This window comes from Fistularia commersonii, chromosome 28, assembly GCF_037954325.1.
Source record: "Fistularia commersonii isolate RoL2024-O1a breed Wild chromosome 28, RoL_Fcom_v1.0, whole genome shotgun sequence".
Taxonomy (NCBI): Eukaryota; Metazoa; Chordata; class Actinopteri; order Syngnathiformes; family Fistulariidae; genus Fistularia; species Fistularia commersonii.
The window spans coordinates 4717294-4741172 of NC_141311.1; the positions used below are offsets into that span (position 1 = coordinate 4717294).

A 23879-nucleotide genomic window follows, 5' to 3' on the forward strand; every position below is an offset into this window, starting at 1 on the left:
CAAGCCTTTTCCATGACAAACATACCGTAATTTATCCTGTTCTCTGCGTAGCCGGTCTTTTTCTGCCTGCTCTGCTTGAGCCTTCAGGGCTTTCTCCCTCTCCTCTTTCTCTCGGGCAACACGGCGGAATTGCTCAAAGCTGTCACTGGATGACTTTACGGCAGATAAGGGTGTAGATGTGGACTTTTGTGCAAGGCTAGCCCATGAGCCCATATTCTTCAGTTTCACATCCTGAGCAAACAAGCACACAGAAGAGAAAACTTCTCTGAAGCAATCTGACAGATTCAAAATGCAAACGGCTGGAAATTTTGAATTATATGAGATAATTTTAAAAAGCGAGCCTTACATTTCCCTGTACCTTTTTGGGTGCAATAGGTGCTTTAGACTCCTGTTTGAACTTCTCCTTGTCTTGAAGGGACGAGGGCGGTCCACTGGGCTCAGAGGAGCGGATGACAGGCTGTGAGCTGTCGATGGACTTCACATCTGTTCGACATTAAGTGCACACAAACAACAGATGTGGTGTCAACATTGTGTGGCTTTTTTTTTTTTGCAGAGATAGAGCAGTCAAGGTGTCTGTGCTCACTCTGTTGGCTGTGACCTGGCTGACAAGGCTTGTTTTCAGGATGTTTGTGATGGTCTGGTCTCAGTGCAGGATTAAATGACTCGCCCCTCATCACTGGGGACGGGGGAAGTTTCTCCTCCTTCAAAACACCTTGGGCACCAGGCACCCTTTGTTGCTTTGGATGAAAATGGAAAGCGTCTCAATGTAAACATAATTAGCATATACCAATCCACTGAAAGAATCTAGACCAGTACTTACAGGATTTCTGACCTTTTTGGGCTGCATATTGTGTGGTGGAGACGGGTGAGACACGGGTGGATACTGGGGAAGTTGTGGGGAATGCATCAGAATCGGAGATGGGTTATCCCTCATATGACCTGTAAACAAAGAGATATGGCAAACATCTTCAGCTCAAATAATAAAGTCATAACATTAAAATATAACACCTGGTTTATTTGGTTTCACATGACTGTGTCCTTTTCATATATTGTCTTTCTTTCAGCGTTAGAAAGTGGAGCGTACAGAAAATAAAGCCCCTCCCACATGTATTACCTCCTGTTTATTCTTTCAAATCAACAAAACTGCATTGAAAGATGCTGGGGTGCTGGTTTGAATATGGCTTAATATAGGCACTGAAATTGAGAAAAAAAAAGCTCTGCAATGTACATGAGCTGCACATGAAGGATGCCTGAGTCAGGCCTTAAACAACTTCATTTTGTTTCATGTTTTCAGACAAACCTGTAATGAAAGGGTCTGCCTTGGTTGGGCGAGGGGAGGGCTGTTCTTGTTGCTGCTGGATAATCTGCTGTGCTTTGTTGGGTTGCATGGATACTTTATGTTGTGATCCCTGTGGCTGACCAGCTAGTCCAGGTCCCCCTTGGTAGTTCAGTTGTTGCTGTTGGTGCTGCTGACTGTGCGCCATGTGTCGGCCCTGGTGGAGAGGAATCTGTTGTGGTGGGGCTTGATGCGGTGGGGCTGCCTGAGCCTGTGCCTGAACTGGAAGCTGAGGAGGAGGGAGTGTGGCCTGAGAGGAGAGCTGAGTTTGCCCCTGAACTGACTGCAGCAAAGATGGCTGTCCAGGTTGTTGCTGCTGCTGCCGAGCCTGTGCCGGGAGTGACTGCATGGGCGGCTGGGGCTGACGGGCTTGCTGGAATTGCTGCAGGTACATTTGTACTTGATTTATTGGTGTGGTAGAAACTGGCTCCTCATCATCTTCCAGCAGCATCTGTGGAGGCTGTGAAGACAGCAAGCCTTGTGGTGTGAGGGTTGGTGGGGACATGGGCCTCGGGTGCAACGGCTGAGGAGGGTGAAGGATCTGTGAGGGTAGCTGGTGCTGCGGAGGCGCTGTTGACTGAGGCTGGAGCTGCTGCTGCTGTTGCTGCTGCTGCTGCTGCTGTTGTTGTTGCTGTTGCTGTTGCTGTTGTTGCTGTTGCTGTTGCTGTTGCTGCTGCTGCTGCTGCTGCTGTTGTTGATGCTGCTGCTGCTGCTGCTGTTGCTGCTGCTGCTGCTGTTGTTGTTGTTGTTGTTGTTGTTGATGCTGCGGCAGGGTTGGCTGCTGCTGAGGAGGTGCTGGTTGCTGCTGAGGAGGTTTGGGATGAAGAGGTGCTGCCTTGTGACTGGGTCGAGAAGGTTGCTGAGGCATGGAGCTGTGCAAGGCTGACAGGTATAGAACACAGGAAGAGAAATCATACACAGTTTTCACATGTTGTCCTTTTCTAATCAGAAATCTTTAAAACTGACGTTCCTTCAAGCATTTGAAAAAAAAAACAGCAAAGTCCTTGAATTAAAAGATGCCTGGTTACAATTATTCTTGAGATTTCGTAAAAACGGCGGTGTAACAGCGGTAAAAACGGAAGTGAAAACGCTTCTCAGATTAAAAGTTTTGTCTGAAAATGAAAAAAATACAATCTTATTTGAACAAAGTTATTTGAGGAGCTGTGCTCACACATCACTTTGAATATTTATTGAATACATAAAAAATATCCATTCTTAAAAACCATGTTGAGAGTATTTGAGTTAGGTCAATACAAATTGTAATTTGCAATTACAAATTCTAAAGACACTGTGGGTGTTGCTGAGCAAATAAAAAAAGTCTTACCTGGAGATGGGAGGACGGGATGTTGGTTGAGGAAGGGGTGGGTGTCAGGGGATACTGGGCCGACAGAATGAGCATTGAGATGCGGAGGTGCAGGGGCTGAGGGGTTGCCTGTATGGTGAGGCAGATGCATGAGAGGCTGGCCAAAGGATGGCAAGGATTCAAAGCTAGTCTCCAGTATCTGAGAAGGTTCCAGAGCAGTCACAGGGGGGGGAATAAAGTCTGCAGGAGATGGCTGATGCTGCTTCATCTGAATGTTCGACTGGAAACTTGCAGCTTGGGAATGAAGCCCAGCCTGAGCGGGGACACTTTGACCATGAGGATGTGTTTTCTTGCCTTCCTTGACAGGCTGTCCCTTTTTCTTCTGCTGCTTTATTATTCCTGCAGAAACGATAGCAAAAGATGAGCCTGTTGTGTACATTTTTTAATGACAAGTATCTGACTGGTCAGACTTGCAGTGCCAGACCTGCTCCCTCATTTTCACTGTCAGAGCTGGATGCACTGCTATCTGAAGAAGATCCTGCCTTTTTGGAGGTAGCCATGGACTCAACAGGTTTCTCCACTGAAAAAGATGAAACAATTAACTCTCCCTCAAAATTAGAATAAAACAAATAAAAAAAAAAAAAAATCACATGCCCACAATACATCAATATTTTTAGCTTAGCTAGAGAATGAGAAACAATCTGTTTCCAGAGGAAGTAACCTGAGACTTTCTTCTTCTTTCGCAGACAGGAAGACACATATCTTTCCAGCTCACGCAGAGTAGAGGGCTTGAGCGTCTCAAAATCAATCTCAATCTCATCTGGGTTTGAGTTTTTGAGCGAAGGCTCTCTGGATTGGATGATATGAACTACACGGCCCAGCTTGTCACCAGGAAGCTTGTTGATGTCCAAGCTCAGCTGCCTCTTCTCTTCATATGTCATAGTCTTGCACTTTTCAACAGAAGCTGATGACCCAGATGCCCCAACATCATCTTCCATGCCAGGGACAGGCTGAAGGTTTGAGGGATGGTTGCTTTTCATCCCCTCTTTTTTACTATGATGTGAAAACAGAAATACATATTTTCCGATCTGAAACTTGTGCCAAACTTTCATCCAGCTATTCAATGTACAACTCAAAAGTAAATCATGTCAGAAAGCCATAGCAGTATTTGCCTTCTAACCATGGAGCATATAAATCTCTCAAGTAGGATAACCATTTATAGGAACAACCATCTTTAGTCCACAGGTGACTTAAAGTTCGAGATATACAGCGTTGCAACTCAACAATAACTAAATCTTATTGTATTTCTTTGACAACAGTGCACTTCTCTGGATTTATACTACTACTGTCATGAGCAAAAGTAAAAAAAAAAACACTTTTAAGAAAAAAAAAAAAAGGTTTATCCAGGGGTGAAATGACATACAATGAATAAATAACACCAAAGCCTAGCCAAACAATTAAGTTTAAATAGGTCTAATTTTATAAACTATTACTGCTACATAGAATGATGGGTATTAATGAGAATTGAAGAATTGTTTGTACATATACAAAAAACATACCTAGATTTCTTCTTGGGAATAACCTCTTTGTTGTTATTGTTACTGTTCTTGGTCCTTTTAGACAGCTGTGAAACAGGTGTCGCATCCTGGATCTCATCTATGAGTCCAGGCATACCTCCTTTTTTCTTATGTTTGTCCTTTTTCTTCTCTTTCTTTTCCTTCTCTTTTCTCTTTGGTTTGCTGGCCTGTGGCTGTGAGAGGGCAGCCAGTTGCTCATGGACAGCCTTCAACTGCAAATCAAGAGGAAACCATCTCCTATCAAATTCTACCACAAGCGTGAAAAAAATTTACCATCCCTGAAACTTTCTTGGTCACTGACCTGCTCCTGGAGCTCCGCCAGCCTCTGAGCTCTCTCCTCTTCAGAGTCATCTGTTGAAGACTCAGACTCAGAGGAGGAGTCACTTGAGCTGTCGGAGGAAGAGGCAACATGGGCCAAAGGAGGTTGCGGTTTGACTGGGGCAGGGTGGTGATGAGTAGGAGGTGGGACAGAGACAAGAGGCTTGCTCTCAGGTTCATCTGGCATCTTGGCAAAGCGCATCTCAAAGACATCCTATAATCAGACAGGAAACAAACAGATTTAATGACATGACAGTATAGGACATGCAAAATGGGCTGAAGAGACGTGAGTATGATTGTAACGTTTCCACCAAGCACTTGTGCCTGTATAATTCAAACACATTTTTCTAACTGCTTGGCACATTGGAAGAAATGTGTAGCTTTTTCCTTATTGAAGCTTGAGAATTATCTCACACTTTCTCAAGGAAGATAATTACTGTTTCACACCAAGACTGATATGTGATATTGTTCAAGACTGATAACACATTATAGGCAAAGTGTTGATAACCCATATAAAATACAAGGCATATCTTGACTACTTTAGCAAGATGTGCTTTGTTTTTTTGCACCTTTTTGACTACCTAAGTATACAAGTATTTGATATTATTCTTTTTTTGCATTCATTATCCATACATTCTGCACTTAGGGTTGCAGGGAGGCAATGTAAAAACCTCAGTTAACTTAATGAATGGTTTTGAACGGTGGGAGGACAAAACATGTTACCTCCAAACAGAAGTGCCATAATCACCCATGAGCAAGGAAATTATTTTAAAAAAAGAGATAATTTAAGCATTCAATAAAGAGCCTTCGATTATTTTAAAATGACAGAAATGTGCATACATTCGGTGACAGAGTATGTACCTGTAGTCTGCGTGCCATAGCAACCACCTCATGGTCTGGTGGATTGTATTTGTAACAGTTGGAAAACATTAATCGCACATCAGCAGCAAACTCCTGAGGTTCCCGGTATTGCCTATTATCCAGCTTGGCCTATTAAAAGAAATTCAAGACACATATTACTTTAAAGATCATGGTCTCTCAGGATTAAATCATAAAGCCAACTGATTCAGTTTACTCTGTGCACCTCACCTTGATGGTGCTGAGGTCCATGGGATGTTTGATGATATCATGATAATCGTGTAATCCTAGTGCATCTACATCTACGGGTTTGTAGAATGGCCAAGCATAAGCAGCATGTTTCTTTGACAGCATATCCCTGACCAAACTAGCACAGTATCCTAGTTGATCTTGTGGTTTGGGGCTATGACCTCCGCTTGGTCCCATCCCCATAACTATATGATGTTGAGAGTCTGGTGCGTCCTTCTTCATCACTTTGGTAGGGCGAGTGCTTTCTCGCCGGGGCAGCGTCTTTCCAGATTTTGACTCTGCTGGTGAAGACTCACTTAATTGGTCGTTTGCTGTGGGCGTTGTAGTGTCTGCTTTTCTTTTCTGGCTTTTTCTTTGCTAAATTGAAAAACACAAACAATGCAAAGAAAAGAGAGACAAAAGGCAAGCAAATAGGTGATTAGACAGAAAAAAATTACATCACACTAATTTCTCAACATTTATCAGTATTACCAAATGTGGTCTATGGTGAGGGAATTTTTTTTTTTTAAGAGTGCTCATATCTGTTGCAAAAACAAAACTCATAACATTGTGACTGTGTCATTTCCACCCACTTTGGTCATGGTTATAGGATTCTGCAGCATAGGGGTGGTGTTCTGGATGGATGTTGGGGGGAGGGAGGTCTGAGCAGGAGGCACAGAAGTCATGATGGGAACTTGAGAAGCACAATCCGATTGGCTGAGAGAGTAGGGAGCCCCAAGCTGTGGTGCATGGCTAGGTAGCGTAGGTGGAACATGGGACGGCAGGGTCTGTAGCAGAGGCTGAGGAGGTAGTGAAGGTGGGCCCTGCACTGGTCCTCTGGTCTGCGATACTGCTGGGAGATTTGACAGTCCCCGCGTTTGAGGAGTTGCGGACGAAGAATCAATGATGGCCCCTGGTTTCAAGTTTTGACCTTGATAAGAAAAACAAGAACACTTCTTTACAAATGAAGGCCAGCTGCATGAAAATATTTTGACGACACGTGGTATTCTAAATGGGTAAATCAAATACCTCCGTCTCTCCTGCCACGGCCACGGCCTTTCCCTGTCATGACAACAATTTCTATCTCCTCCTTAGGCATCTCTGTGGTCTTTTGGATGAAAGCCTTCTCTAGAGCATTAGCCATTAAGACTATGTCATCTTCGGCCTAAGGAAAAAAAAAAATATTTCAAACTTACATTCACAGAAAACCATATAAGTGGATACTCAGATCCTAATATAGAATCATGTTCCTGCATCACACATGTGGCTCATGTTCCTACATCACACATGTGGCTCGTAGTTGGGAGTCAAATAGTGGGGTCAAGGAGAGAGGGTCTAGAAGGTATACTGTGACCCTCATATTATTTTGCATAGACTTAAGTATTAAATTTACTGTAACCACACTCAAAATTCCACAAATCACATCATTTTTCACTTGGATATTTTAGACTTTACTGACATTCAGTGGTATATTTTTCTTAAATGAGGCTTCTGAGAGTGAGGAAGTTTTCATCTTTTCCCAATCACATAATAAAAACACATCAACACATGCTCTACCACGATGCACTAGTGAGATGGAACAATTTACTGCCCGAGCCAACTTATTCTGAGATGTGCTTTCACACAAAGAGCTCTTTTTGAGCAAAACTTGGATAATATCACAGTAGCAGTTCATGTCAGAGAGGGGCTTTAGCAAAGTCAATGTTTATTCATATCTTGTAAACGGTATCAGTGACTAAAGTGTATCACATTACCTTGTTGTACAAGTAGCAGTTGCCAAACATTGTGTTGAAGTCTTGGATACATTCTTGGGCATTCCAGTAGTAACTATTCTCAAGCCTTTTCTTGATTGTTCCCATGTCCATAGGAGTCTTGATTATTGTGTAGTAGTCCTGAAACAGATGCATAGCAGTTACTCAACAGATTCAGAAAAAAAATGAAAATAATGATACAATACCTGTGCATGCATGAGTGAGTGATTTAAAGTTAATAATAATAAAGTATTAAAACATCAATAATTAATCATATGCTCTAAGTTGAATTAAGGTGTGTGGCAGAATAGATGCAAGGAGCAAGCTAATACATACGGGCAGATTGAGTTTGACCGCATCCACTGGTGCATGAAAGGGCCATGCAAACTGGTGTTTCCATAGAGCCTTCACCACCACTTTGAGGAGGAACTGCAGCTGATTGGTCTGGCGCTTGGGTCTGCTTGGATTAATGTACTCTGGGGGCGGGGGGTTGCCCATTGAATGGGCCTGCCCCTGACTGCTGCTGCAGCCTGAAATTTGCGCTGCGTCCAGGCCGTCCCCCATTTTAACAGGGTTGGGCGTGGGCTCAGGCCCCAGAGTGGGAGCAGGAGCTGGAGCAGGGGCAGGGGTAATTGTGTTGGCTGTACACCAGTTCAGTCTTGGCCCCGGCACAGACTCCACTGACAGAGCACCACTGATCCCATTGCACTCCTCGCTGGACTCTCTAGGGATAGAGGCAAATATACTATAATTATCATGACTGCAACAACTGTCACCCATAATACTTTGGATTGATTTCATCATTAACACAGACAGTAACAATGCATAGTTGCAATTCAATTCCTTGTTTTATTATAATTACAGAATGTGGGACAGTCAATACAAGATGACTATCGTGCTTTCGGGTATTAATATGAAAAAAAACCAAAACTTTCCACTTCACTTGGGGAGTATTATTACTACTTTAGGGGGGGGAATTACAATACATATAGAAGTGCAAAGATGATTCATTTAGACCATGTTGCTATGACTGATAAAACAATTCTGCTTGCAAAAAAATTACAATTAGCCCCGTAAACCCTCCCATTGCACACCATGTTCCTCACCAGATGTTCATCATTTAAGAATGAGTGTGTGTGTGTATACATATGAATGAATTAAAAAAATAAAATAAATAAATAAAAAAAATATATATATATATATGCACACACATATACACACATATATACACAAAGACACACAAAAACATATATACCGTACATGCATGCACACGTGCGCACACACACACACACACACAGAGTTTAGACAGTTTTCATATTAACTATTATCACAATTCACAGACACAGCATCTATCATATATATATATATATATATATGTATGTGTATATATTTATATATGTAATACTTATTTTCTGATCCGCTTGATTGTGTCATTTATTCTTAATTCAGTAGTATGTCACCTAAATCAAAGAAATTGCATCCTAGAGATGATGCAATTTATTCAAAGGCTGTTCGTGAGTGCATATGTGTGTGGGGGGGGAACTTGTGCATCTGTCTTGTCTCAGGACCTGGGAGTGTTTTGAGATGTCAGGGGACTGGGGTGGAGAGTGAAGGGAGTTGTTGCCGTTATTTTGCAGCTGAAGAACTGTGTGTTCCATTGCACGGCACTCAGTCCTAATGTCCTCTCACAGTCAGTCAGGGACATCTCATTCAAGATAAACAAAAAAGTAACAAGGCCGAGAATTAAAAATAGACTACAGCATAACATTCGGGGTGAACATTTTTTTTTTTTTCAAGTCACTGAAATCGAATCCAACAAAAGGGCCTTAAACATAAAAACACACACACACCACTGTATGGATCTGTGACTAATCTCTTTCTTGATGAGTCAGTTTCTGAGAACAGGGAAGCAGTTTGTGCAACACATGATCACAGTCTTGGCCACCCTGGGGCATTCACATGGAGTGGAGAATATAACTAACTGGTGATTATACTGCACAACAGTTTAAAGCTGAGTAGCGTTGTGAAAACCTGTTACAATCATAAAAGTATTCCTATTATAGTTGATTAATCTTGACATAACTTACATTGGCCAGATGGAATTCTATGGAATTCTTTTGCCATTCTTATTCAAGGCCAAGATGTTTTGATTTGGGGGGCTTACCTACTGACCTTAACTTCATTGTGTCGGACAGTTGTAGTCAAATCCCAGCCCTTTCATATTCAAATAGCCCCTGGCCGAATATAGGATTGTCTCTGATGGCCTCAAAATGTTGAACTTGGATTTGTTGTTGCATGCACAGACTTCCCTCACTCATGCCTGGTGTGAACTGATGCACTTAGAGGCGTTCACATGTAATGGAATCACCTAGGACAGAAGCAGCCTTTAATTTCTATCTAACAGAATCCATTTGAATTAAGTTTACAAGTTCAACACCATGGTGAATCATGTCATATAAGACATGCCATGGCATCCATAATATATATTATGTACATATAGGTCAAACAAATGCATTTTCTAAAGACTTTTAAAGTGCAAAAAACCCAACTCTGCGAACAACACTAAAACCATTTACACATTTGAGCAGATAACATCTCCCTCCAAAATATGTGGAAACCACCAAAAGATCGGAGGGGGCCAAGGGACTACTGAGAAGCATTGCAGCCCATCTATTGTGAATCTTATCCAGCAAGAAGACTGAATTCCATGGTCTTCTTTAAAATGTTCATTCTCTGGCACGAAGTACTGCCCAACCATGGCACAAGTAGTTATGCTGGTAGCCTGCTAGAAATGTTACATTATGGCAATACTTTATTGATTACCTAACACCAAGAGGGCAAATTGGCATTCCCATTGGTGATGCACCAAATCCAATCTGATAGGGATACGTTTGAATCTCATGTACTAGAAGATGCACACACCACCCATTGGATGAAATTAAAACGGTTTTCCTCTGACAAATAAACAAATACAAAACAGTTTGATCTTGGTCCAATAATTTGTGATACGTTAAGATAGGAAAACCATATTTTGAGGGTCAGGGAAGCCTTTACCATAAAATAATAAGCCGTTTCCATCAGCTTTTAGTTTTTTCAGGTTTTTTTGGAGAACATTTCCAGTCTTTTCCAGATTTTTTCAGGAGTGATTTGGCTGCTATGACAGAAGTACCATGGCATCCAGTCAAATACTTCTTTCAATAGAGTAACATGTCAAGGCTTACATTATACATAACCACATACACAGAAATGAAATAACTAAAGGCTACTTGAGCTGGGAAGGTATAGGAGGTACCTTTTAACATACAACAACTTTTGACACTGTCACAGAGAGTTTATGTTGCCGTGACATATGTTAGTAATACTGCTCAGATGGTGAACCAAACTAAAGGTGACAATTTTGGTTAGAACACACACACACACACGTATATGCACGCACACATGCACACACACTTCTCCAAAGAAATCCTGATCGTTTACACACACGCAAGGACATATGGAATGCTAACAAGCCTACCAGCTACTATTTCTTCCAAAAAATAAATATTTATTTTATGAAATATGTGAGGGTATCAGCTAGTGGGACAGTGTACATCAACAAGCATTAAATAATGCGCAATATTGGAGTTCGAACAAAATCCTTAAGCTAAATTATTGCAAGTCATTGGCTGATGACTGATACAAATAGAACTGTAATGTCAAGTCACTCCTTGAGTGGATTTTACCCATTGTTAGCTCTCATCATGACTGCCTTATAACAGATAAAGGAATACAATATCGTACATTTCATAATGCTAACTTTAATACTTTGTAGATTGTAACAGCTGATGTATTACATAAAAAAGGATTTCAAGCCAATTCTAATTTTCTGTTTTAATGCAACTGTCTGCTAATGCTGATGACATCTATCTATACAAAGATCTATAGTTGTAAAATTTGGAGGTTCTATCTTGCTCAAACACCAGAAACAAACTATCAGTCAGATTTGACCTTTTAATCCCTGAACTGTTTTGAAATGGAGTATGGCTTGTCAAAATGAACTGGCGGGCTTTTGAATTTCATTGAGGGTTCTTACACAATTAAACCTATTGTCAAGATCCTTGCACTTATGAAATATCCCCTAACATGTTGAAAAATTATGTCAACTAATAGTAAGCCAATTTTAGCACTAGTAGAGGATGAATGGCCGGAAGTGCTACTTCTGACGAACAAAGTATCCTGGACCCAGTGCCCTGTCTTACTCTTCTAAATAGTCCCCATCTCCTGTTGCAACATGTGTCGATCGCTGTTGCCAACTATCTAGCATGTGTCTTAAGATTAGCTTGACAACACACTAAGTTGTGCGGCGTGCTAAGTAGGGCTACATAGTCTTACGTGAAACACCGTTACAAAATTGGAAAACAGGCAAACCTCAATAGATAAAGACAATAACACTGATCCCAGAACTCACTGACATGACACGGAGAGAGCGATGACATGTAACAACAGTTCCTAGACCCATGAACTGTCTCAGGAAGTACGGGAGATTGAAGATGATAATGTGACAAATAGCACTGATTTGGGAAATCAGTGTTACATGTTCATCACTATAGTAAAAGCTCACCAGGTAAAGTACAGTGATCACTAAATAACCAAGTGTAGGTATTTTGTGATCATAATAATATTCTACTGAAAATATCAACAACTTTCGGGACTCTTTCTGTAGACAAGAGTAAACAAATAGCTTACCCAAAATGAAATGGTTTACCAAAGACAATGAAAAATTTTAGTCAATGTTAGGAATTGAAAAATCCTCTTTAAATATAATTCATGGTTTCGGTTCTGAGGTTGTAATGTTCCAGTTGCAATTGTTGGAACTAGCATTGACTTATTTGCACAAGCTAATCGAAAGAACATATTTTGACCCAAATTACATCAGTTTGCTTAAAAACATTGGGACACAGTAGAGGCAAGGTCTAATTATTGCTATATGGTTTACAGTTCAGCCGGTTCAAGGAACCAGACAAATAAAGAAATCAGAAAGACAAACCATGACTTTGCTCTAGCTGGCCCCTATTCATGTGCCATTAAATGCCTCCTATCATACAGTCTGCTATTAAAGAACTGTAACAATCAGTGGACTAAACTTACTTCAGTTTTAACAATAACTGAAACAATTGTACTCTGTTGCAAACAATTATGGAGCACAAAACCATTCAAATGTATTGACATTGTGGTGGCATTGGAGGATGGGTTGTCTCAAACACAAGAATATAATTGGACTGGAATGATGGGAGGGGCTAGGTTACTATCAAGGCGTTCCTGGTTTGACAAGCATCAGTTCTGCTTTTTGTTTGGAAGTGCTCAAATTAATGTGAGACTCAATGCTATACTGGTTTGTCTCATTCATACAACTTCCACAATACGGTGTACAATTGAGAACAGAGAACAGTAAATGGCTTTGTGGTAATTTATTCCAATACCGTTTTCAATTGTTTTTAGGTCGTTATTATGTGGCTCACCTTCATTTACGATTTTTTTTTGTAATTCCTTGAACTTTACCTCTGAAAATTTTGCTGGTGAAATGCCAAATAGAGGCAATAGAGGCATAGTCGTATATACTCGTGATTGATGTAGGACCCCCTTTGCGTCAACAAGCATACCTGGCGACTGTCAATTGAGGCTATTGCACAGACAAGTACAACATCACCAATATTGAACAGCAGGCATGAAAACATTCTGCAGATAGCTAGTAAATTACCTGGCTTTAAACCTGCAAATTTAGGACTTGAAACCCTGTTAGAGGGTTTATGGGTATCATGTCAAACCCTTGCATTCTGACACTGATGTTGATTTTGAAATCTTGCAATGTGTGATATCTCACTGAATGATTAATTAATATTAACTAGTCACAGTGACTTCATGTCTGATAGACAGAAGTAATGCCATCTATAAGATGCCCTGTAAGGACAATCAAGAAGTCAACTTCCTATTGCCGCTTGTCCTAGATTGCTCTGAGTTCTGGAATAACAGTTGACCTTTGACCTGGACATACATCACTGCAGACTGCAATGGAATGTTTTCAGTGGCGGAAATGGCTCCTGTTACTGAGGTGGGGGATGAACATCACACCCCAGGAAATGCACTCATGTTCAGCTTAACAGTGGCCACTTTGACCAATATATTCACAATTTGAGCCAAAAAACCCTATCCACTACAATTACACTTTGACCATAGCCATCTAGGATTTATTTCTATTCTGATTAACACTGACCAATCACATCTTAGCATTGGAAATGTATGTAACTTTTTCTGTGGGAACATGCTTTTGATGCATACAGATAAAAAGGGCCATTGGCTAAAACTGATTCTACACAATTCTTGTGTATAAAGTCTGTACTTTTTGGACGCAAACTTCGCCAAATAACCCCAAAATGTTTGGCCATTCTCCCATAGACCAAAACAAGAGACAAAACCAATATCCTAATTACAGGGCTGCTATTAAGATTTAATAGGGAGTTAAATCTTTATTTTCATGTGACTTTTACTGTTATTTATTCAAAATTAGCTACTGCTGGGACTCGATAAACTCTTCATTAGTCAGTTGTTTCCACAAGCCAGCTCCTAACTCTAGCAGTAAATAATTTTTTTTTCACAATTTTTTGAAACATAGAATCTATTTTAGGTCAGAAATATTAGCAAAACCCCCTTTCAGGTGAAAAGAGAAAAGCGTTTATCTTATTGAGTGAATATTGCCATGTATTACGAATACTTCATTGATGCTATAATATTGTAACACCAATGTGATTTTTTATTTGTTTACACATAACTAAACCTAGCCAGTGTCCAACGCCTCCAGTGATTATTATTTTGCAGGACTGTGTGACATAGTGGGTCTTATTTCCAAAATAAAAGCAGGATGTTTGCATTCTCACAAAAAGTAATGATGATTTATGTATGTGGGAGGTCAAAATGAGGTAAAAATTAAGGCCTGCAGAATTCACTTTAAGTATCAGAATGGTGGCCTGTGTTTGGTCTGAAAGCAAATGAATAATTAATAGCACCACGGCGACAAGGCTAGGAACACCACTCCTTGCTCATCCAGCCATATCCCTCTTTCAGAAAACCATCTTCACCTCTCCCAGAGGGAGCAATTCTAGTACATCTGCTGATACCTAATTCATTTCTATAGTCTGCGTTTATTCATGTTCATCATTTTGTTGCTATGATTTTTCCTGTAAAATTGTTAGGATTGGCATATTGGCTACGTTTTTATTTCATTCAATTTTAACTACAGTACAGCTTTCAATTAAATGTATTGAATGGCTTGAAATATATAACACTGTCCTTTTTTTGAGGCAGAGAGGCAATTTATCAAGGTTCTATAATTCTCAATACAAAAGTAGCCATGACGGCTATAAACTTTTAAATCTTGTCATATTTCACAATTTAATGTCAATTAATTGGTAAAATAGAATGATGATTGAAAACTAGTATAATACAGCGAATTTTACAGGTTACAGTTTATAGGAACTTGACCTGGAAAAGACACTAGAGCGAAATACAACGTAATCACAAAAATTGCTACTAACATCTCTTACTGCTAAACGGGAGGATTTCTTTCCCTCATCTGTGTTTTTTACAATAAAAGCTTTGGAACAGGCCTTAGAAAATAATGTCTGCTAAATGATTCACTTGTATAAAGAGAAGGATACATTCTTTTGTTTTCTTCATATTCTGGAACGCAATTTGCCTTGAGCTGATGGAAACGATTGCTTTTGTTGCGGTCACCCAACATAACTTGCTGATTATTGTTTTCTACTTGTTTTTTTGACTCTTCAATTGCAACCATTTTCATTTGATTGAAGTTGCACCAGCATTGTATCAAGATTGATGGCATTGGCCATTAAAAAAGCCTCGCCAAATTATCTGACTCAGTTTATGTGCATCTGTTTCAGAACACCTGTGCAGAAATGAAATGCTGGGGAGGCACTGTACTGACAGTGTGTGGTTCTACGTAAACAATATCAACAGCAGCAGCAGTGCAGTCGGTTGTTTTCATGGTGCTGTTGTGGAATCCTAGGGGGTTGTCGTTTTCTCTGTAATGTAATGCAATCAAAGGATATGCAAATTATTCACTCATTCAGGCATTTAACTTTGTGACAAGTCAATATTCGCATTAATGGGCAAACCCAGTGTCTTTTCTCTCTTTTCAGTTCATACTAACTTCTGGCTCTGTAAGCATAGTTTCTCTAACATGAAAACAGATACAAATGGGACAGATCTTTGAATAAGGCAAAGTCACTGTGCCTCTGTATCTTTCCATGTTAGATATGAGTTGATTTGAAGTTATAGTGCTAGAAGTATAAAGAACAAGAAAATGTATACATAAAATGAATATACATAAGCAGCTAACAGGGGTTACATTAAGTCCCTTAAGGGATTTGAACACACTGCTCCAAGACACGATTATCAGCAGCTGGTTGTAATATGTACTTTTATATTGAACTGAAAGAAACTTATAACGTAGGCGTTTACACTACAAAAAAAGTAAATACTATTTGCAAAAAAGATTAATTTTTTACATCTATGGTTTAAAAGACAGTTTCAGTAGATGCAGTATGTCTTTCACAATTGAAATACTGTACAAAACAAGGCATTTTGTATGAAGTAACACAATGTTTTTTGTGTAAGATTGCTTAAACCAGCAGCTAATTCAAAAAAACAAGACAAAACTTTAAGGTGGGCATGATCTACAAGATAAAAGTAGCTTCTTGCTTTGCTTGAAAATGACTTTGTACATCTAAAGCAGCATATTAAAGCAAATCATAGGGCATAATCTACACATATTGTGTGTGTAATATCTTCAAGTAAAACCTGTACTTTTGCAACTAATTTATCACAGTGAATCATAAAGAGCAATAATTTCATCCTCACATTAAAGATGTCACAATTACGTTTGCTTACTTCTTCCATCTTGTTTCATTAAAAGGACTGATTCTGAATCTTGTCTTAAAGAAAAATGTTGCAAAGGCTTGTATCACACTAGAAGCACACAGATGGTTTCCTGCATAGTAATTCTTGATTCTTCTAAATCCAAGTTTTGGATTATAATCAATTCTTATGTAACCTGCCATTATCCATACTATTACAGAAAAACAAGCAACAAACTGGAAGCTATAGGTTGAAATGAACAACACTAGCTTTGATTTTAAAGTGGATTACTTGTTTTCGTTGACTTAGGCAGAGCTTTCCTTGGTGGCCATTACACTCATTTACTTAGTGACTCAAGTGAATGAGCAAACCAACTGACTCCAATATGCTACCGATGACTACAGACGGAGAGTAATCAGAAAGGACAAGAATCATGCCCGCCTTTTTTAGGTTGAAATTCCAGCTGGTTGGGATAAGCAAGCCAAGCACTCAGGAATCAGGCATTAGATGCGCACACACACACACACACACACACACACACACACACACACAGACACACAGACACAAACACACACACAAAACCCCCTCCTTCCTTGGTAGTTCCCCCTTCCCCCACACACCCCTCTCTCACCGGGAGGTAGGTTCATGGTTTCTGGATGAAATCTGGATAACAATACTATCTTCTTAATGAAACTGGCACACAGATTAAGAATAGTATTTCTGAGCTGGACCATGTACAATCAGAGATAGTGCAAACCACATGATTGTCCCAGGCACCATAACCCCAGGCTTTCTCACTATAGTTATGTACTCTGTATTCCATCATATGATTGACAATATATTGTGTACAACTTTATCGAATTTGGTGATACTTTTAATAGTGTAAAAAAACTTCTGATGAGTTCACCTCAGCAAACAACATTACCTTTTCACAGAGATTGGATGTGCAATTTTTTCCAGGAGGGCATCCAGTTTCTGGAAATCCAGCAAATCATTTGAATTGGCATGCATTTTGTAATCCATTTATGAACTCCACTACACCAAAACATGAGCCGCAAAAATTAAAGCGGCAACAATAGATCAAAGTTTTGTTTTCTGTAGCATCCAACACACAGGAAAGATTTAATCATCAGGCTCCAGTATGTATCCTAAAATCCCCAAAGAACATGGTGAGTAATCCTTAGTGTAGTCCAAGTGGAGTTTGAGTGTGGCTGTTCCAGGAAAAATGCCCCAGTCTGGGAACAGTGGGTCCAGGAGGGGAGGAGAGGCTGAGGAAGCCTACAGCCGGCAGGCTGTGTTAGCTGTGTGAACCAGTCTTCTCTCTACCCCATCCCCCTCTCAGGAGTACAACGGCCCAGTTGCCAAAGGCTCTTCGCTCCATTGTGTCCTCTTCAGGGCCTCCCCAACTTAAATGAATACCAGGACCAAACAAGAGGTACGCAACGAAAGATGGGAGAGAAGGCTCCGATAAAATCCAGGAGACTTTATTCCTTAAGCTCGCTCTCTCCCTCTCCAGCACAGACAGACCAGCATGCTGTTACTCAACAGCAAAAATGGCTCTTCTGCTTCCTCATTCAGCAGAGCCTCAGCCCACACAGCCCTCCCTCCCTCCCTCTGGCTCTCCTACGTGCTTGCTCATTACACCCCTCCCCTATTTCCCCATCAATAGCTTGAGGTCCTTGCTCTCTCCACACTCTCCATATTACACCTTTAACACCCCACCCCCTTACTGTCTTTTCCTGTCCATTTCATCATGCCCCACCCCCACTCACTCTCCTCCTCCAGAATGATCTTGTCTATGGCTTCCCCCACTAACTTGAGGCCTCCTTTATCCGTGCCCCATCTTCTCAAACACAAATTTTGCTTGACTACTTGTAGCATGACTACTCCAATGCAGCATTGATAGCAGTTGCTTCAGTAACCTATAAAATAAACTCTGCTGGTCAAATTGGAATTAAGATTGTTCTTAAAATATACAAATGATTATTTGATCGGTAGCCTTGACCGTTGAATAAGACGCCTTAAAAAATGTTCGATTATTAAGGTGTCTAATTGTCAGATGAATCATACTGAGTGATTTGTACGGCTGTGTTTCCTGAAGAACTGAAAGGATTACTGTAAGTATAAAGTAAAAATACAGACATCCGGACATTTCTAGTAGAGCGGTTATCTCCGAACCAAAAGATTCCCGACCTCCGCCGAGGCTGTCAAAGTGTCATTGAACAAGACACTAACCCCCTACCTGCTCCCTGGGCTCTGCTCTATGCCTGCCCATTGTTCATAGTTCATACATGAGGATAAAATTCACTGATGATGTACTGCGTGTATGACATGTAAAAGAAATAAAGGAACTTCTTATTTCTTTCATAGTATCAGAAGACACATTTCCACTACACAGTTCCAGTGGTACTCCACTAAACTCTCAAATTTAAATCTCCATGAGGGACAATACCTAGTACCAGCTACTTTTTTTTAGTACCTGCCCTGATGAGATTCCAAGCAAGCCAAGTCACTACTAAAACGTGACATCAAGTGGCTGCCGACCATTGATTGGGCAAAGTGTGTTGTCATTGAAGGTGGCACCCACCATCTAAAATAAAATAATCTGGAAGGGCAATACATGCGACTATGGCTGGTGCTGCGTCCAGCTGCCAGTAGCCTTCCTTGGCTCTCTTCTCTTGCTTTATGTGTGACAAAAAGCCACAGAACACCATTGCCTCAATGTCCTCCGTGGTTTGTGTGTTTTGTTTTGATTATAAAAACGACGCCAGTTTGGTATCACCTTGCTATGACAACCCCGCCCATAATGAGGAGGTAAAATGAGGTAATGGAAAACCAACCATACCGAGTTTAATTAAATTGTAATGGAACTGTGTCCTGGAAATGCTCCTTAACTTGCATTAAGATCAGTCATTTTTAATTTTTATTTGAATGGTACCTAAATGGTACAATATGCCATGAACAACAGCATATCAAATCAAATTAAGACTGTAGATTTTTAAAATTAAAAAAGAAGAAACTTTTGCTCTGTATTCCTTAACATTTGTTTTAACCCATGCACATCACATGAGACATCAGTTGGTGGCAAGTTAATGCTGTTATGTTGAGATTCTTGATGTATTTCCAACAATAGCAGCTGATATTAAGCTAGTTTATTGTTAGATAGAAGCTAAAAAAATTGACATTATTATAAACCAAATTACCAACAGAGATGTGATGTAGAATAGGGATACAGCCTCAGAGGTTGAGGCTTCATAATTTTTAATCATCAGTGTCCACAGGTGCAACAATGCATTTCATTGGACATCTGGGTTAGCTTTCCATATTGTGGAGCCCGCAGAGCGAGTACATGACAGATTTCCTTTGCCATTATCCTGCTAAGAGGAATTTTAAAATAATATGAAGTCAACTACATTATACTATACTGTTTTGGTTGTGTATAAGAGTACATTTTAAATTTTGTCTCATATTTAATAGAAATTACTATTTAATTGATTGATCTTAAAGATAGGGACCTAAAACACTTGTTTACTTCTTCTAGTTGATCATTCTAGCCCTTCAAAAAGTTCCCAACCAACTTGGGAAACAACAGTTTGTTTACAAACTGTATTGTATATTAGTTACACTACAGTTTGCAAACAATTTCAACCCAAGGAAAATTAAGGTGTATTAATGTATAAAATAAGTAGGGCTTTAAGAGCTTGCTTTGTCTGGCAGACATATAGAAACCTATCTGGGGCACAAACCGTGTGAAAAAAAAAACATGTGTTGTGCACACGCTTTACTTTTGTTGATCCTAGGAGAAACACTGAAAAGAAACAGCACTATGTCTCTGCACCAAAAACCTACGAAGAGACCAGGTAGACTACAGCCTTCATTGCAATACTTGTCAAGGGCCTGGTGAATATAACACACAATATCTGATATGCCAAATACAAAAAGCTCCAGCTCTGATGTGAAGCAGCAAGACAACTGTATCCTAACAGACCCATGTTGGTTTCCACATGTGCTCCCAGAAACAATACTGCTGCTGGAGTTGAAAGGCTCCAACCTACAGCAAAGGCCAAAACAATCGCCCTGTTATTGGAAAGGTGGGGGTAAATTATATTCAGACATGAGGAGGGAGATAGTAGGGTAGGGTTTTGTGTAGACTTGAGGCTATGTCAAAGCAAGATGTAGCAGTGGACACAGATGAGAGACGGTGTCTAAGATTCCATTGATCATTAAAGCACCTGAGAAAGCCAAAAGCAAAACAGACTATCTAGTTAGCTTTTTAAATACACTTGCAAGGCTATCATTGGGTTTAGGCAAGTGTGTAATAATCCACTTAAGTCATTGTTTTGTTTGAAGTTTGCATATGAGTAATAAATGTATTTGGGGTGTATGATATTGGATTTTTCGCTGATACCTAATATGCTGATATAGAACAACTCATTTCACAGTCAAGTAATAGTGCATCCTTTTTCTACCTAGCTGGAGAGAATGTCTTGTCTCTCCTATACTGGAATTACATGCTCAATGCCTTTTTTAATGATGATGCAATGGAAGATTGCAATGATTTTCAAGATATTCACATTAGCTAGGTTAATCACTAACTTATAAAATATGACAATTTAAAGACAATATCTGCCAAAACGCATGACAAGTGTACAACATGAGAGATACCCACTATTTTTTTTTTGGCAAAGAAATGAAATCAATCTAAGATCAAAGTGTTTTCATTGATATGGTAGCATTCTTGTAAGGACTTTATAGTCATTTGTTTCCTTTTTCCTCAGTAAACCAAAACTCAGGGACAAAAGGTATATTTTTACTACTTCTCTTCTACTCACAAGTTCAATAACATACCAGTCACAGAAAATGTTGAGAACTACTGTACGTCTTCCCACACACAATCTTCATTTAGGAAAGCTGCCCAATTATTTCAATGTAACAGTTTGTTCCTCCTACACTGTTTATCAGAGATTGACATGATGTGCACTATTAATTGTTACTTACTCTCTAAAGTGAATGTCTGCTGAATCTGTGACCCCTGAACCATCATGCAAAATGTAGGTTTATTTATTTACTAGAGCTGTGTTGTGAAGTTGAAAAATTGTGGAACTTTTTAGGGGTATTAGGCTAAAAACCTAAAAACAGTTAATATGACACAGGTGATCTGTCAATAAAAACAAAACCCATATGAATTAACTGCTATAATTTGATAGAGGGAAAGAGGGTTTTTGGTGTTAACAGTATAGAAGTCAATGGTGTATGCAGAAAACTACAAATCTGCATAGGTTGAATGACGATGTTTACAAATGAAGGTGACATAAGTCGAAGTAAAATAGGATTCAGAATAACCAGAAAGGAAATATTCATCTTTCACAAAAGTCAAGTGTATTGATTGGGGAGATTTGTAATCTTTGAAACAGAGCCCTAACAAAAAAACAGGGAACACATGAAACATTTGTGCACCATTTTAAAGTATTTTCATGACTTAGGTAAGGAAACAGTAACAAATGCTAAGACACCGCTTTACCCATTCATAACCATTTATTTTGGAATTTTAAACATGACTGTACCCTTCACAACTGTCAGAGGTTTCAGTAATACCCTGTTACCAGTTTTCCACCATACAATAAAGTACAAATTTAAAATCACTTATGAATGTTCTATTACATCTAATGTATAAAGTTCAATGTGAAATTCTTTCAATTTCTTTAAATCAAAGACTGCAAAGGTCTCATGTAAATGAAAATAAAACAACAAAAAAAAACAAAGCCAAAAAAAAAAACCCCATCACGTTAAATTCTTTTGTCAATGCTGCATGGACAGATGATTACACATACTGCTATTTTCATTCATTGTGACATCATAGACAACATTCTTTTCCCTCTATGACATCACAGTTACCCTTGCTTAGGTAAGATGCGTTTCTGAATCCATGGGCTGCAGCTGGCTTTGCTCTGGTCAACCTAGCTCTAACATGTTTAACAGCATTTTAAGTATCTGATTAAAGCTTTTTTTACACAGTATTTTTGAGAGCAAATTTTGATACTGCTGCCTTGCGGTTAATTGTATAATTGCACACAGAGGTCAAATGGAGGAAAAAGATCACTCTCACTCTTTAGTAGCAGTTTGCGAAATCTTTATGAATGGTTGGTTGTTGTAGTAATAGAGTTAATGCAGAATCTCTGTAAAAAAAGTTTATTATACAAAATATTAGTTCTTTCATGCTTTTACTTTTCACTTACAAAGGCATCTGTTTCTAAAATTTGTCCCCTTCAGTCACTGAGACGAAATGTCACACAGAAGCAATTCAAATGTGTGTAACTGATGCAGTTGTCTGTATTGCTGTGTGTATGAAGAGATGCGCTGAATTGGTTGTACTCAAGACAGTTTGGCTGGCAGCCCTTATTAGCACCCACTTCAAAAGACATACAATTGGTGCATCTCTTAGGAGAGACTTTATTTTTAAGATGTAAAAAGTCATGACTCCTTTTTACATTGATTATACTAAGGCACTGTGAATACTGCACCACACCAAGGCACTCTCCCTGTACCTGTATCAGCCAACAAGACCAAGCAAGTACAACACACTACAGTTACTTACTTACTTACTTACAGTTACTTACTTATGTTGCGCTGTCACAACAATTAAATCATCATCATCCCCACCACCATCTTCAATGCCAGTTTCTAGTAAAATCTTTTTAAGTCATTCAAGAAGTAGATATTTCAAACAAGTCTCATCATTTGTTGATGTAAGCCCCAAGCAATATGTACAATTCTGACATTTTCAAATTTTCAGAAGAAAATATTTTATCTTCAAGTATCAATTTGTTTAATATTTAAAGAACACTACAACAGATGATTTATTTCAAGATAATTCAATCTTATAAAGTAACCATATCAAAAACATCAGGAAGTAAACAAACACAGAGACACTTAATTGAAGACTTCTTCATTCTCCAGTCACAGTCATACAGCTTTTTCAAGTTGCAAATATTGAACTATAGCTACACCTTGGTCTCAGTATAAAAGTACACAGACTAGACAAGCAGACAGATAGTAATTCCATTGGTAGCTGCACTATATGCCAAGTGGTATATTTGATTTTGATGTGCTACTTTATTGCTCAATGTTCTTTACGGTTTTGTTTCATGCCCAAGCGGTCGATTCCAAAGATGACATACACATCTAACAGACGTTTATGTCAGAATACAGTTGTTTAAAATTAAATATATTTCATATTCATTAGTGTTCCACATATTTTGTTTTGAAAATTTGCCACTTTTTTCAGCAAGTACATCAGCTAAAATGGTTTGCAAACAAATGTCAATGGAAAGCTTATTTGAAAAGGCAGAGAGCGACAATGATGATATTTTCCCTACGTATCTTTCAACATTTAAATCACTTTTGTTGTGGAATGATTTGTATTTATTTTATGCTTACATAATAATTTTTTGCATTCACTGTAAAAAGAAAAAAACAAATATTATTGCACAGGAAAACACATTACTTTACTGTGCACATGACAATAGACACTTTGCATCTTAGATTCAGAATTCAGGGTTGGCATGGCTCAGGTGCTAGATTGATGTTGTGTTAATTGA

General features: G+C 39.2%; 1 protein-coding gene across 6 annotated transcripts in view; it reads right to left on the reverse strand.

The window, feature by feature from the left end:
- brd4 (bromodomain containing 4) overlaps positions 1-23879 on the reverse strand; it is a 28961-nt gene that overhangs the window by 2426 nt on the left and 2656 nt on the right. The window contains exons 1-17 of one of the 6 annotated variants that reach the window (XM_086175470.1): positions 17207-17836; positions 7708-8095; positions 7375-7512; positions 6650-6785; positions 6214-6551; positions 5624-5998; positions 5396-5524; positions 4518-4748; positions 4199-4428; positions 3361-3692; positions 3124-3219; positions 2661-3038; positions 1301-2218; positions 821-939; positions 584-737; positions 347-483; positions 26-231 (exon numbers count right to left, since the gene is read on the reverse strand). In XM_086175470.1, the coding sequence (XP_086031596.1) occupies positions 26-231; positions 347-483; positions 584-737; positions 821-939; positions 1301-2218; positions 2661-3038; positions 3124-3219; positions 3361-3692; positions 4199-4428; positions 4518-4748; positions 5396-5524; positions 5624-5998; positions 6214-6551; positions 6650-6785; positions 7375-7512; positions 7708-8095; positions 17207-17304 (4403 nt within the window). In that variant the 5' untranslated portion in view covers positions 17305-17836. Of the gene's footprint in view, positions 1-25; positions 232-346; positions 484-583; positions 738-820; positions 940-1300; positions 2219-2660; positions 3039-3123; positions 3220-3360; positions 3693-4198; positions 4429-4517; positions 4749-5395; positions 5525-5623; positions 5999-6213; positions 6552-6649; positions 6786-7374; positions 7513-7707; positions 8096-17206; positions 17837-23879 lie in introns of those variants that run through there. The other 5 variants (XM_086175471.1, XM_086175468.1, XM_086175466.1 and 2 more) reach the window with 5 other exon arrangements.